The sequence below is a fragment of the Petaurus breviceps genome, unplaced genomic scaffold, assembly GCF_028583685.1.
Source record: "Petaurus breviceps papuanus isolate PSGF00001 unplaced genomic scaffold, PetGlider_PUasm1.0 214, whole genome shotgun sequence".
Lineage (NCBI taxonomy): Eukaryota > Metazoa > Chordata > Mammalia > Diprotodontia > Petauridae > Petaurus > Petaurus breviceps.
In genome coordinates, this window is record NW_027185863.1 from 15,539,492 (window position 1) to 15,553,854 (window position 14,363).

At 37.2% G+C, this 14,363-nt stretch overlaps 1 protein-coding gene across 1 annotated transcript in view; it reads left to right on the forward strand.

Annotated features, from left to right (window-relative positions):
- The window catches only part of COL4A1 (collagen type IV alpha 1 chain), a 213,720-nt gene that overhangs the window by 183,095 nt on the left and 16,262 nt on the right, over positions 1-14,363 (forward strand). Inside the window, exons 44-48 of the mRNA XM_069094111.1 lie at positions 5,687-5,759; positions 7,251-7,322; positions 8,568-8,696; positions 9,937-10,035; positions 13,864-14,076. Of these exons, the coding sequence (XP_068950212.1) occupies positions 5,687-5,759; positions 7,251-7,322; positions 8,568-8,696; positions 9,937-10,035; positions 13,864-14,076 (586 nt within the window). The remainder of the gene's footprint in view (positions 1-5,686; positions 5,760-7,250; positions 7,323-8,567; positions 8,697-9,936; positions 10,036-13,863; positions 14,077-14,363) is intronic.

The following is a 14,363-nucleotide window of genomic DNA, read 5'->3' on the forward strand; positions in this document are numbered from 1 at the left end:
GGAGATATGGTTTGATAGTATATTCAAATCCATGGCTTAATGAGTCATAGCATGACTCTTGGCTTACAGATAATATATAGGCATGCACATATTCACACATATGTATCTACATGTAAATATTATAGAGACCAAAAATCTATAGGTAATGAGCTTTTCCATACTTAGGTTATGATTTCTACTTCAGACACAGTCTTGAAACCACCATCTTCATAGCTTTTTTGAACCTTCTCATGTCTTGTTGGCATAGCTTTCAAGAATCCAGGTTCTTTTTGATGCCATGATGAGGCATTTTGGAGTAAGACTTGTATACAGCTATATTAAAATATAAGCATTATGCACTTTAGTAAGAAAATACAAAGCATTATTAAGCATAGTTTGTCAATAGCAAATTTGAGGTTCAATATCATTAAGATACTTTCCAAGGGCAGATGTTAAATTACTGAATAAGAATTCTCATCTTCATGTACTGCCCACTCAAAAAATGTTGGCATTTTCCCAATGAATCAGTACCAGATAAGAGACTTATGAATAATTTGGGCATTTCAGCATCTTTGGCTACCTGCAGTTGCAATAACCACTTTAAATTCATTCCTGTTATTATAAAGCTTATATATTTTTCACTATATGTTGAATATGTATGATGAGATTGCAATATGTGTGAATATATTTTCAGGCTGGTTATTGTTGTATTACAGTTGCTCAGTGATGTAAGTGTGTGCAATTTGTCAGTTATTCATATATTCCTGCTTTTCTTCTATCTGTAACATACAAATATAATTACCATCCTGTAGAGTCTGCCAACAGATATTAAGGAATCTTTCTGCATATTATTTTTGTTATGGCATTTTTCTATAAAGGCAAAGTAGAGAAACAAATCTGTGTAAGAAGCAATACATTTTTTCATACATTATTATCCATGACCTGGAAATAGAATATATATTAAAATAGCTAGAAAGTGAGACAATATTTTAAAATTCATGATACTCATTTTAAAAAAGAAGACACCCTTTTAACATCATCCTCCTTCCTTGTTTTCATCTCATCCAAAACACCATTTTTCAAGTAATATTTGAAAGAGACAATACTAAATTTGAATTTTGGGAGAAACTTAGTTTTACTTTCCTCAGAAATATTATGATACTAGAGCCATATATGTTCTCATCATCCTCATTCTCATCAAGGGATTTTGTTGAGTGTTTAGCCCTGTGTTAAGTGCTGACTATACAAAGAAATATAAAAATCAGTCCCTCTCCTGAAGGAACTTTCTACTTAAAAGGAAGAAAAAGGCACATGACATGAAATATAAGCATATCAAATCATCCATATGTTTAGGTTCTAATTTTGGCACACATAAGGTGATCCTTCTTTTTTTCATTTGCCTTTTGGAGGGGGGGAATACAAGGCAACTGGGGTTAAGTGACTTGCCCAAGGTCACACGGCTACTAAGTGTTAAAGAGTCTGCGGATGGATTTGAACTCATGTCCTCTTGATTCCAGGGCTGGTGCTCTATTCACTGCACTACCTAGTTGCCCCAATTGTGATCCTTCTAACAGCATTCACAAAAAGACAAATGATAGCAATGAGACACTATAGTTACATTATCTCATTTGGTCTCTGCAATAATCTTATATGAAGTAGATAGTGTAGATACTGTTATCTCCATTTTAAAGAAGAGAAAACTAGAACTGAGAAAGTGGACCTGATTTCAAATTCTGCCTCTGATGCTTACTGTGAGCAATTCCTTGATATCCCTGCACCTTGATATTTCTCAGTTTTCTCATCATGGCCCTTAGCCAGGTGTGGATAGAAATTCTGAAGGAGATTAAAATGTAATTGGGAAATGTTTAATGTTTAACTTAACATTTAATTTAATGTCCAACAAAATAAATATAAATATGATAAAATACATATGATGTTAATGGGCAGCTAGGTGGTACAGTGAACAGAGTGCTGGGCCTGGAGTCAGGAACACCTGAGTTCAAATGTGATTTTCGGAACTTCTTATCTGTGTGACCCTGGATAAATCACTTACCTCAGTTTGCCTCAGTTTCCTCATCTGTAAAATGAGCTGGGGAAGGAAGTAGCAAGCCACTCTAGTATCTTTGCCAAGAAAACCACAAATGGAGTCATGAATAATTTTCAACATTTGTTTTAAAAAATGAGTTCCAAATTCTCTCCCTCTCCCCACCCCCCTCATTGAGAAGGCAAGCATTTTGATATAGGTTATACATGTGCAGTCATGTAAAACATTTTCTCATATTAGTCTTGTTGTAAAAGAAAACATAGACTAAATAATCCCCTCCCCAAAATAAAGTATGCTTCAATTTGTCCTCAGACCCTATCAGTTCTTTCTCTGGAGATAGAAAGCATTTTTCATCATAAGTCCTTCAGAGTTGTCTTGGATCATTGTATTGCTGAGAATAGCTAAGTCATTCACACAGCTGATCATCTTACAATATTATTGTTACTAAGTACAATGTTCTCCTGGTTCTACTCTTTTCACTTTGCATCAGTTCATTTAAGTCATTCCAGGTTTTTCTGAGAGCATCTAGCTCATTATTTCTTATAGCAAAATAGTATTCCATTACAATCATATAGAACAACTTGTTCAGCCATTCCCTAATTGAGGGACATCCCCTCAATTTCTAATTCTTTGCCATCAAAAAAGAGCTGCTAAAATGCTTGGGCATAGTTCCAAGTTACTCTACATAATAGTTGAATCAGTTCACAACTTCACCAATAATGCATTAGCTTCTCAATTTTACCACATCCCATCCAACATTTGTCATTTTCCTTTTCTGTCCTATTAGTTAATCTAATAGGTGTGAGATAGTGCCTCAGAATTGTTTTGATCTGCACATTTCTAGTCAATGTGATTTAGAGCAATTTTTCCCGTATGACTATAGATAGTTTTGATTACTTCAGCTGAAAACTGACTATTCACATTTCAAAAATCATTTTTCAGTTGGAGAATGGCTCTTATTTTGATAAATTTGATTCATTTCTCTATATATATTTGAGAAATGAAAATTTGCTTCAAAATATTTTCACAGTTATGATTGCTAACCCTCCATCCTATTTCTCCTGTTTATTTTATTCTCTCTTGCCTTTTACCCTATCTCTCCTCAAAAGTATTTTGCTTTTGACTACTGCCTCCCCCAACCACTCTCTTTCCTTCTGTGAATATCCCTCCCCCTTCTCTCATTTCCTTCAACTTCTACTTTACTGTAAGACAAGATAGATTTTTTATATGCAATTGAGTGTGTATGTTATTCCCTCTGAGTCAGTTCCCATGAGAGTAAGGTTCAAGCATTCCCTACCATCTCCCCCTTCTTCTTTCCACTGTAAAAGCTCTTTCTTGTCTCTTTTATATGAGATAATTTATCCCATTCTTCCTCTCCCTTTCCCTTTCTCCCAGTGCAATACTCTTTCTTACCCATTAATTTTATTTCTTTAGATATCATTTCATTATATTCAACTCACACCTGTGCCCTCTGTCTATATTATACTTCTTCTAACTGCCCTATTAATGAGAAATTTCTTAGGAGTTAATCTTTCCTTGTAGGAATGTAAACAGTTTAACCTTGAGTCCTTTGAGATTTGCCTTTCCTGTTTACCTTTTATGCTTCTCTTGAGTCTAGTATTTGCAAGTCAGATTTTCTATTCAGCTCTGAATTTCATCAAGAATTCTTGAAAGTCTTTTTTTCATTGAATTTACTTTTTTTTTCCACTGAAGGATTATAATCAGTTTTGCTGGGTAAGTGATGCTTGGTTGTAATTCTAGCTCCTGTGTCTTCTGGAATATTATATCCGAGGGTCTCCAGTTCTTTAATGTAGAAGCTGCCACATCTTGTATTTTTCCTGACTATGGCTGTGTGACATTTGAATTGTTTCTTTCTGGCTATTTGCAATATTTTCTCCTTGACCTAGGAGCTCTGGCATTTGGCTATGATATTCTTGGAGGCTTTCATTTTGGGATCTCTTTCAGGAGGTGATCAGTGGGTTCTTTCAATTTCTATTTTACCCTCTGGTTCTAGAATATCAGGGCAGTTTTACTTCATAATTTCTTGAAAGATGATGCCTAGACTCTTTTTTTGATCATGGCTTTCAGGAAGTCAATTTTTAAATGATCTCTCCTGGATCTATTTTCCAGGTCAGTTGTTTTTCTAATGATATATTTCACATTGTCTTCTATTTATCCATTCTCTTGGTTTTGTTTTATTGTTTCTTGATGTCTCATAGAATCATTAGCTTCCACTTGCTCAATTCTAATTTTTAAGGAATTCTTTTTTTCAGTGAACTTTTGTACCTATTTGTCCATTTGGCCAATTCTGCTTTAATTTAAGGATTTCTTCTCTTCAGTGAATTGTGGTGTATTTTTTCCTGATTGGCCAGTTCTGCTTTTCAAGGAAGTCTTCTCCTCATTGCATTTTGCACCTTTTACCGTTTGGCCTATTCTGTTTGTTAAGCGTGTGTGTGTGTGTGTGTGTGTGTGTGTGTGTGTGTGTGTGTGCGTGCATGTGCATGCATGTGTGTGCCTCCTTTACCAACCTGCTGACTCTTTTTTCATGTTTTTCTTGCATGTCTCTCATTTCTCTTCCCAATTTTCCCTATACATCTTTTACTTGATTTAAAAAAAAGTTGAGCTCTTCCATGGCCTGATACCAATTAATAATTTCCTTTCAGGCTTTGGATGTAGGAGTTTTGACTTTGCTCTCTTCTTCTGAGTGTTTGTTTGATCTTCCTTGTCACCATAGCAACTTTCTGTAGTCAGAATTTTTTTATAATTTGTATTTGGCTCATTTTCCTTGAATATCTCTTGATTTTTAAGCTTCATAAAGTGGGGCTCTGCTTCCTGGGTGGAGGGCACATTGTCCCAATCTTCAGGGGTTTTGTGTAGCTATTTTCAGAGATTCTAAGTTTTTAGTTCTTCCAAGGTGGTATGATCTTAAGAGAGGTGTTTTTACTACTATCTTGGTCTGTGCTCTGGTCTGTGAGTGACCACAATCACTCTTTTCTGCCCTGGAATTGTGACCATGGTCCTTGCTCACAGTGTCCACAGGCCTCAGTGTGTTGTGTTCCTTCTACCCTGGGACTGCCACCCAGAACTGTGATTCAGATCTGAGTATGGGCAAAGCAACAGAGTCCTGCCCCCAATGCCCCCAAAGAGACTCCTGTAATATCCCTCTGACCAGTTTTTTCACCTCCTTACTGTCTGTAGTCTGAGAGCTCCAGAAGCAGCCCCTGCTGTTGCTGATTCAGTCACTCCCAAGGCCGACTCTTGGTCTGCTGGCACCAGGTCTGTGCTGGCACACCTTGCACTGGACTGCATTCTACTCTTACCCCTGTGCAAAAGATCTTTCCTGCCAACCTTCTAAGTTGTCTTGGACTGGAAAATTATTTCACCATATCCTTTTGTGAGTTCTGCCACACAGGAATTCATTCTAGAGTAATAATTAAAGGTCTTTTGGGGAAGTTTGGAGGAGATCTCAAGTGTCCCTGCCTTTTCTCTGCCATCTTGGCTCCTGTCGATGGTTTTAAGGTGACAAAACTAGTTAGTGATATAACTGGTACCTTCCCAGCTTCCAGATTCTGGTAGGTTGTTTGTCAACATAATGTACTGTAACCTATTACAACTCTGCCAAGTAACTCCTGCCTCATGACTCCTTCCATCTTTTTCCTTAAGGGTATTGGTGGCACACCAGGAATCACTGGTGCTAAGGGTGATATGGGACCTCCAGGTGTTCCAGGATTTCAAGGTAAGTAGCAGTTGAAGGATATTCTGTTTCAATTTGTACAGATTTTCCTAATCATAGTAAAATTAGCAATAAGTAGCCCCTGTAGATTTATAGCATAAGAACTAGGTGACTTGTAGTACAATTTTATTCATTCATTTTTTTATTTTACTCTGAAGAATCACGTGTTGTGGTAGCCAGAGGTAGCCATATTTCTTTGCTCATAATCAGAGCCATACCTTGTTACATTTATACCTCAGTGTGGATTAAACTGTTTCCATTACTGAAACATTTTAGAATCATTATATTATTTTCAAAATTATACTTTCTGATTCTAATTAAGAATGTTTTGTTGTGGAAGTCAAATAGTTCATAATATTTTTCTTTGTTTGGTGAAGATTAAAAAGTAATTGCATAATAAATATGTGCACTGAATTTTCCTTAATCTTAGACATTGAACATGATTCTAGACAATGATCATGCTGAACATTCTCAAAAACGAAGTGCCAGTGTATCATAAAGCCAACACATTTCAAAATAGATAAAATTCAGAAATGCATTTGTGGAAACTCAGGACACAAATGCTAGTTTTCTTCAGTCGTGTCTGACTCTTTGTGACTCCATTGGGGGTTTTCTTGTCTAAGATCCTGGAGCACTTTGCCATTTCCTTCTCTAGCTGTTTTTATAGATGAGAAACTGAAGCAAACAGGGTGACGTGTTTCCCAGGATCACTTAGCTAGGCTAAGGCCAGATGTGAACTCAGGAAGACAAGTCTTCCCTGACTTCAGGCTCAGCACTCTAGCTGCCTTAGGGCACAAATAGCATTATTTATTATTTGTTTTTACTAATAATAGCATTATTTACTATTTCTAGCCAAAAAAACACACCTAGCCTGATAGCCAGCCTACAGGTATAATGTAAAGAACACTGGATTTGGCGTTAAATGTCCTAAGGTCATATCTTGATTCTGCCTTTTACAGGTTAGGTCAGGGGTGAGGAACCTGTGACCTCTCAGCCACATGTGGCGTTCTAGGTCTTTGGGTGCAGCCTTTTGACTGAGTCCAAGTTTTATAGAACAAATCCCTTTATTATGGGGATTTGCTCCGTGAAGTTTGTGTTCAAAGGGCTGCACTTGAGGACTTAGAGGGCCGCATGTGACTTTTGGGCCACTGGTTCCCCACCCCTGGGCTAGATTATATGATCTTAGGCTAACCCTTAAAGAGTTCTTGGCCTCAGTTTCCTCACCTGTAATATAACCAGGCAGAACTCAATGACCTCTAAGCTCCCTTCTGCCTCTAAAATATGTGTTCCTATACTTAGCTAAGATAGGCCTCAGTCAGAGGGCACATCCCATCACCAGGAATATATCTGGAGCCTTTCACGTGTGGTAGAATCTTCTAGAGCTTGTGCCCCCATTACATAGCCTTTGATAACCCAAGGTCACTCCCATACCATTTTCTTGTTGGGAAGCTGGAATAGAAAAACTTTCTTTTGTATTTTCTCTTTGCTTTCTAGGTGCCAAAGGTTCTCCTGGCCTTCAAGGACTCAAAGGAGATCAGGGGGATCAGGGATTCCCAGGTTCAAAAGGTAGGGCCATTTGTCATGAGACCAGTATTTACTAAGGGTTGATCTTGGGCATTGTGCAAGACTACAAAGAAAACTGGAGACATGTTTTTTTTTTCCTACTAAGGGATTTATATTTAAATTTCAAAATAAAGCACAAATGAAAGAAATTACTTGAGAATAACAGTTACAAAGCCCTTATAAAGACTTGATCAGCAGATCTCCATGTGGTAGAATTCTATTTCTGGATCTCTGCTGTTCAGCATTTTTATAAATAATTTGAAAGAGACACGGAGAAAATATTTGTTAAATTTGCAGCTGACAAAACGTTGTGAAGATCGTCTAATATGACATGACAGAATCAAGGTCAAAATGTTGATAAGGCTAGAATGCTGGTCGAAAACTAACAAGATGAAACTAAATAGTAATACATGTAAAGTTCTGCACTTAAGTTTAGAAAATCATCTGCACAAGTACATGAAAATTTCATAAGAAAGTGACCTAATTTTCATTGACTTCAAGTCAACAATATGACATAGCTACCAAAAAGAAGCTAAACTTGAAACTCAGGCTGAACTAAGAAGAAATGTCATATCCAAATCAAGAGAGATAATAGTCCCCTTGCATCAGGAGCATTGTGTTCAATTTTGAGCACATTTTTAAAAAAGGGCATTGGCAAATTGGAGCTATTTAGAGAAAGGCAATTAGAATGGTGAAAAATCTAGAAGCTATCATGAGGAACAGACGAAGAAATCAGAGATGTGTAACTTAAAGAAGAGAAGACTGGAGAAGGTTTGTAATAGGTGTCTTCAATTATTTTGATGACTATTAAAAGAAGAAAAATTAGTTAATCTGCATGACTAGAAGAAGCTCCCTTGGAAAGAATATAGGCAACTTTAACTTAATACAATGAAGAACTTTGTAACAATCAGGGTTGTACAGATTATGGAATGAGTTGCCTTGTAAATTTGCTTTTCACTTCTCTAAATATTTAAATAGAAACCAATGACCTCTTGGAGAGGTTCTTTTATTTGAGGAAACTTGGAACTAGATTACCTTTAAATTCTCTCCAAACCCTGTCTGATTTTGAAGCTCAAAATATAGAGGTGAGAGTGAAGAAGAAAATATAGATTTAACATCTAAGTTCTAGGAGAATGAATTTTTTTGGGTTTTGAGAAAAAGTTTATATTTGGGCTGTATTTAGCCTTAAGCTTTTTGTAGGTAGGTTCCATAGTTAAACCTTTCTCACTGTACTATTCATTCTTCCAGGTCTTCCAGGACCACCTGGTCCCCCAGGGCCTTACAGCCTAATCAAAGGAGAGCCAGGTATCCCTGGGCCTGAGGGGCCAGCAGGGCTTAAAGGTCTTCCAGGCCCTCCAGGTCCTAAGGGTCAACAAGGTAAGAAGTGTGTGTGTGTGTGTGTGTGTGTGTGATTTGTTCATTCCTCTTCCATGACTTTAATTTTATAGTCAATACCTATAAAATCAAAACTGTGCATTGTAAAAAACAATCAGTTGGATATGGATTTTCTTTTCAAATCTAAATTTCTATTAAGACCAACCAAAGTTTTCCAAGGGAGTCTTTTTGGGACCAAACTGTGGGAAAAGGGAAGGCAATTCAAACTGACCACGTTCTGATCAGAAAAAAAGAGTTATTTAACTCTATGACCAAATTATTTATAGGTGGAATTAGTGTTCCTCAATAATTGTCTAGAAGCCATAATGACTTGATACCAATGTCTGAGTTCTGTTCTTCATCACTCTATACCCAGAGAGTTTATATTACCCTTTGCCCAATCTCATTTCAGAGATATATTTTACATATTAATGATAGATCAAGGTAAGGAAGGGAGGGAGAGAGGGAGAGAGAGAGAGAGAGAGAGAGAGAGAGAGAGAGAGAGAGAGAGAGAGAGAAAGGAAAGAAAGGAAGGAATGAAGGAGTGACCTAGCATTTATTAAGTGTTAAGTGACAGGCACAATTTAAGCACTGTGAATAGAAACAGAACAAGGAAGAAAGTCCCTGCCCTCAAGGGACTTTACAGTTTCATGAGAGAAGACAACATTTAAAGGGGAGATGGAAATCAGAAATTGGAGGAAGGCAGGGTTGAGGAGTCTCGGGGAGGCAGTTATTAATCTGAACTAATACAGGGGAAGTGCCCAGTTAGCAAAGTCCCTGCCTGTGCATCAAAGGACAAACCTTCAGGACGCCATTTTGCTAAAGGCTACCTACATGGAATGTCGACAATCTCCAGAAATCTGTCTTTCAGATCTTTACTTTTCATAGGCTGCTATCTCAGAATGAACCTATCATGCTATGTGGGAGTACTCTGCATGGAACAAATGAGATAAAACATGTAAAGTGTTTTATAAACTCTAAATGCTGGCTCTAATTGTTATTGATGATGATGATGTCAGTGCTCCTGGTATTGTCTGACTCCAGTTAGAGCAAATATGCTATTAAGAAAGGAAAACTGGTGGGTGGAAGTTCAAATGGACTTTGACCTTATACATGACACCCTGAAAGGGGAAAGATCCAGGGCCAGACATTTCACAATAGAATGATGAGCTATGCTACTTCAGCAAAGGAAAGATATATATGACTCAGTCATGTGCTTGTTTTTTTCCCCTTCTTAATGTAGGTGTAACGGGATCTGCAGGTATTCCTGGACCACCTGGTAACCCAGGGTTCGATGGTGCACCTGGACAAAAAGGAGAACCAGGCCCTTTTGGTCCTCCTGGTAGGTATACTGATGTATTACAATATAAACCTTTAGTTACAAAGACAACAGGACAACAGCTACAGCATTCATGAACTATTGATTATGTGCCAGTCACTGGGCTTTGTGGTGGAGACATAAAGATAAGTTAAGTCAGTGTGTTAGCAAGCGCCTCAGCTCGCCCAGGATAGCAGCTGGTACAGGTTCTTTTGATCTGCTTTGTAAAGAAAAGACAGCTTTAAAGGAGTTAACAATCCTACTTTAATTGCAGAGAAAGAAGTGAGTCTAGAAAATAGTATAGAGTCTAGAAAAGAGCAGAGAAATTGGCACAAAGACCAACAACTGTCTGAGTAAAACAATATTGCTATACACTTTACATACATCACCTGATCAAGGGAGCACAGACATCTAAGTAGTTGGGGAGGGGCACTCTGAACATACAGTTACTCAGAGTCTCGATCAGGAAATCAAAAGATCCTTCTCATGAGCAAACCCCCAAAGGAAAACACCATTCTCCCAGGATATATAACTAAGACTCAGCCTCTCATTGGCTGAGTGCTGAGGAATTTGAAAATTCTTGTGCCCCAGTACTTAATTGTAAACTCCCAGAGCCTGATTAGCTCAGGGCCAGGGCTCTATATGCCTATTAATGGGCAGGGAAGATCTTCAAATTCCCTTAACATTACAATGAGATAATCCCTGCTCTCATGGAACTTATACAGGGGAAGATCATACATAAATGAGAGCTGGAGGGAAAGTGAGAGGGAGAAGGAAATGTAGAGGGTCCTGGGAAAAGAACCACGAATCAGGGAAGGATGGCTTTAGAATGAAGGTCTCTCCAAGATGGCAAGGCAGCAGACAAGAAGAAGGGAGGAGTCAGGAAGGAACATAACTGATTCTGGTTTATTTTCTTCTAATTTAAGATCAACAAACTTTACGATCCCTTTGTTTGTATTCCCACTGGCACACTATATTTCAGTGTTATTTCTGTTTCAACATACGTCAGAACTTTAAAAATGAACTTAGTTTGAAAGAACAACTGAAATGGACGATATAAAAAAGTGTCTTAGAAAAGCAGTGTGTGTGTGTGTGTGTGTGTGTGAATATATAACTTTTAAAAGTGGAAGGCCTTTGAAAAGGGTTCTTAGTTTCTGTGAAGTTTTTCAAATGCATAAGTTGTTGATATTTGAGGGGACTGTACAATATCAAGAGATAGACATGAATTCCCTATAAGGGAAGAACATAGCTAGAGTCCTGTACTTTCAATAAATTTTCCTTATTATAAAAAGTCTGTTTCAATTATAGAAAGGGGAAAAAGCAGAGAACAGGCGTATTAATGTCATAATTAGCTGAAATGTCATTTCATATCATTTTAGAAACATGATCTGAATTCTTTAGGAAACAGAAATAACACTGAATTATACTGTGCTGGTTGGAATACAAAGAAAGGAACCTTAATACATAGTGATCTGAAATTAGATAGAGAACAACAACAAAAAAAACCCCAAAAAACAAAACAAATTTTGAAGGTTACCACATGGCAGACCTCTGTCAAAATATGTGATTGAGGTCCATGTGTCAAAGGTCAGCATGCTGTCAAAGGACAGCAACAGCTGTCCTATTACCCTGTCTTCAGTTAAGACCATGGTAGAAAGAAAATATTTTATTTGACAACTCTTTATTGAGTACCTAGTCTACTAGTGTTTTTTGGATGAATGAGATTTTGTTTCTAGCTTCATGGAGATTATAATTTAAAAGGGGCCATAAGAAAATGACACAGAGCCAGAATAAAGGTCAGAATATGGTTAAGTGCAGTAAGAAAGGTACAAATAAATGGCTGTTGTTGCTTAGAAGAGGATGAGACCATACCTTGTGGTGATGAGTTCTTAAAGAGTGGATAGCGTGATCGAAATGCAGTTTGAATGAGGTATATTTGAAAGGGTTTGAAAGCCAGCATGAAGATTTGGGCTTTATTCTGTAAGCAATGAATAGCCATTGCAGATTGTTGAATAATGAGTAATAAAATCAAAGCTGTGCTCTAGGAAATTTTAGACTAATATGCCATTACTATGTAAAATGAATTAGAGTAAGGGAGGCTAGAGCAGGGAGTTGGACTCTCTGGGTTGATCTAGTCAAGAGATAATTAAATATATTATTTATTAAATAAATAATTGAATAAAAATAAATAAACCTAATTAATTAATTAAATCCTAGACTTTGATAGCATCAATAGGGATGGAATGAAGGTGATCAATATCATAGACATTGCATATATACAAATTTAAAGACATTCACAAATAATTGATTTTGCAAATAAAGGGAAATGGGGGAAGGGTTAAAGATTTCAAGCCTCAGTTACAGGGAGAATTACGTTGTCATTAGCAGCAGTAGGGAAGAATTGAGGGGGAAATGATTGGTTGAAAGCTCAGTTGAGTTTTGTACAAGTTATATTTGAAGTGCCAGTAAGATATCCAGGTGTTGATGTCCAGTGGTGAATACCGGACTGGAACTTGGGTGAAAGGACTTAGATAAGGGCATGGATTCAGGAGTTACTTATGTAGAAGTGATGGCTGAGGTCTTTTACCAACATGAGATCTCAGAAGCATGTGTCTTAGGGTATGCCGGCATTTAGAAATGAGGTAAAGTAGTTGGTAAAGGGGCAATTAGAGAGACAGGAGGGAACTAGGAGAATGCAGTCTCATGAAAGACAAAATAGAGTTTTTAAGGACTAACGACCATTGTCAAAGGAAAATGAAGACTGTAAAGAACTTTTGTGTATTTCTGAGTAAGAGATTTGAAAATGTTCATAGTAACTTGGAGTGGGTACATACCCAGTTGCAAGAATTTAAGGAGGGTTTAGGTGGTAATGAAATAGAAGTACTTCTTTGGAAAAAATTAATTGCTGAAAGGAAGGAGGGAGGATGGTAGTTTAGGAGAACACAGAATTGAGGAAAGTTTTTTTTTTTAATAATGCTTTTAGTCCTCCAATATAGGGAGATTTCCATAATGATTCAAGAGAGAGAAGGAATAATTCATGGACCAGGTTCTTGGAGGGAATAAGATCAGGAAGTAGTAGGCAAATTTACATATAATAATTCATATTTCCATAGTGCTTTACAGATGATAACCCACTTCAGGAGGTGGATAGATCAAGTATTGTTACTTCCATTTTATAGACAAGAAAACTGAAGCTTTTTCAGAGAAGTTAAGTGATTTACCCATGAGCTGGCAATGGTAATGTCTGATTGCATGTCCAGTGTAGTTTTTTATCTACTGTGCTCTGAGGCTTCTCAGTTTCTTGCATCACTTTACAGTTTATAAAATGCTTTCTTCCAAACAATCCTGTGGGGTAGCTAGTGCAGGAATTATTAACTTCATTTTACAGAGGCATAAGTTAGAACTCACAAAGGCAAAGCCACTTGCTCATGTTTCTTGGTTAATAAGTGGCAGAGTGAAGATACACATACCCATGTCTAGGGTTCATTCCATTACAACACTGTCTCTTTTTGCCTTGACCAAACAGAGACACTTTTGGCATTTAGTAACAAGACCCCTTGGATGAAATACAAGAATTCAGTTTTGTGGAGAATGGTGGCTGAAGTATCAGATGGTCTAATAAAAATAGCTTAAAGAGGGCATTTTAAAAGGAAAGATAAAACACTGTGGGGAGGAGAGCTAACTGAAGGTTACAGCTTAGTCTTTACAATGTGCTAAAAAGCACAAACTACGTGTTAGAGACATGTTTGGTGATAGCATGTTTAAGTCTGATAAATCTCTTTCACTAGGGTTGGGCCATAGCCAGGGAAAGCAAAATTGAATGATTTTTTTTTTTTTGGTTCTTTGCTACAGGTCCAAAAGGACATCCTGGTCCACCAGGTCCAGATGGGCTGCCAGGTTCAATGGGTCCTCCAGGTACCCCCTCTGTAGATCATGGATTCCTTGTTACTAGGCATAGTCAAACTATAGATGATCCACAGTGTCCCCCTGGGACCAAAATTATCTACCATGGCTATTCCTTGCTCTACGTACAAGGGAATGAACGTGCACATGGCCAAGACTTGGGTAAGATATTAATGGACGTTTGAAAAATTCCAAAAAGTAAAAAGCAATTTAATATCAACAATTTTTAAAAATGATTTTTCTAGTTCCAGAATTCCTTTTGCTTGTGGATTACTGAAAATGGTTTGCTGCTAATGTTTAAGGATAGTATAACTAGGATGTGATTAAGAAGACACTACTTATACTTAAAGAATTTTTATTGGCTACCGATTCTAAAGGTCTTACAGAAATGAAGAGATAGATGATAGATAGATAGATAGATAGATAGATAGATAGATAGATAGATAGAT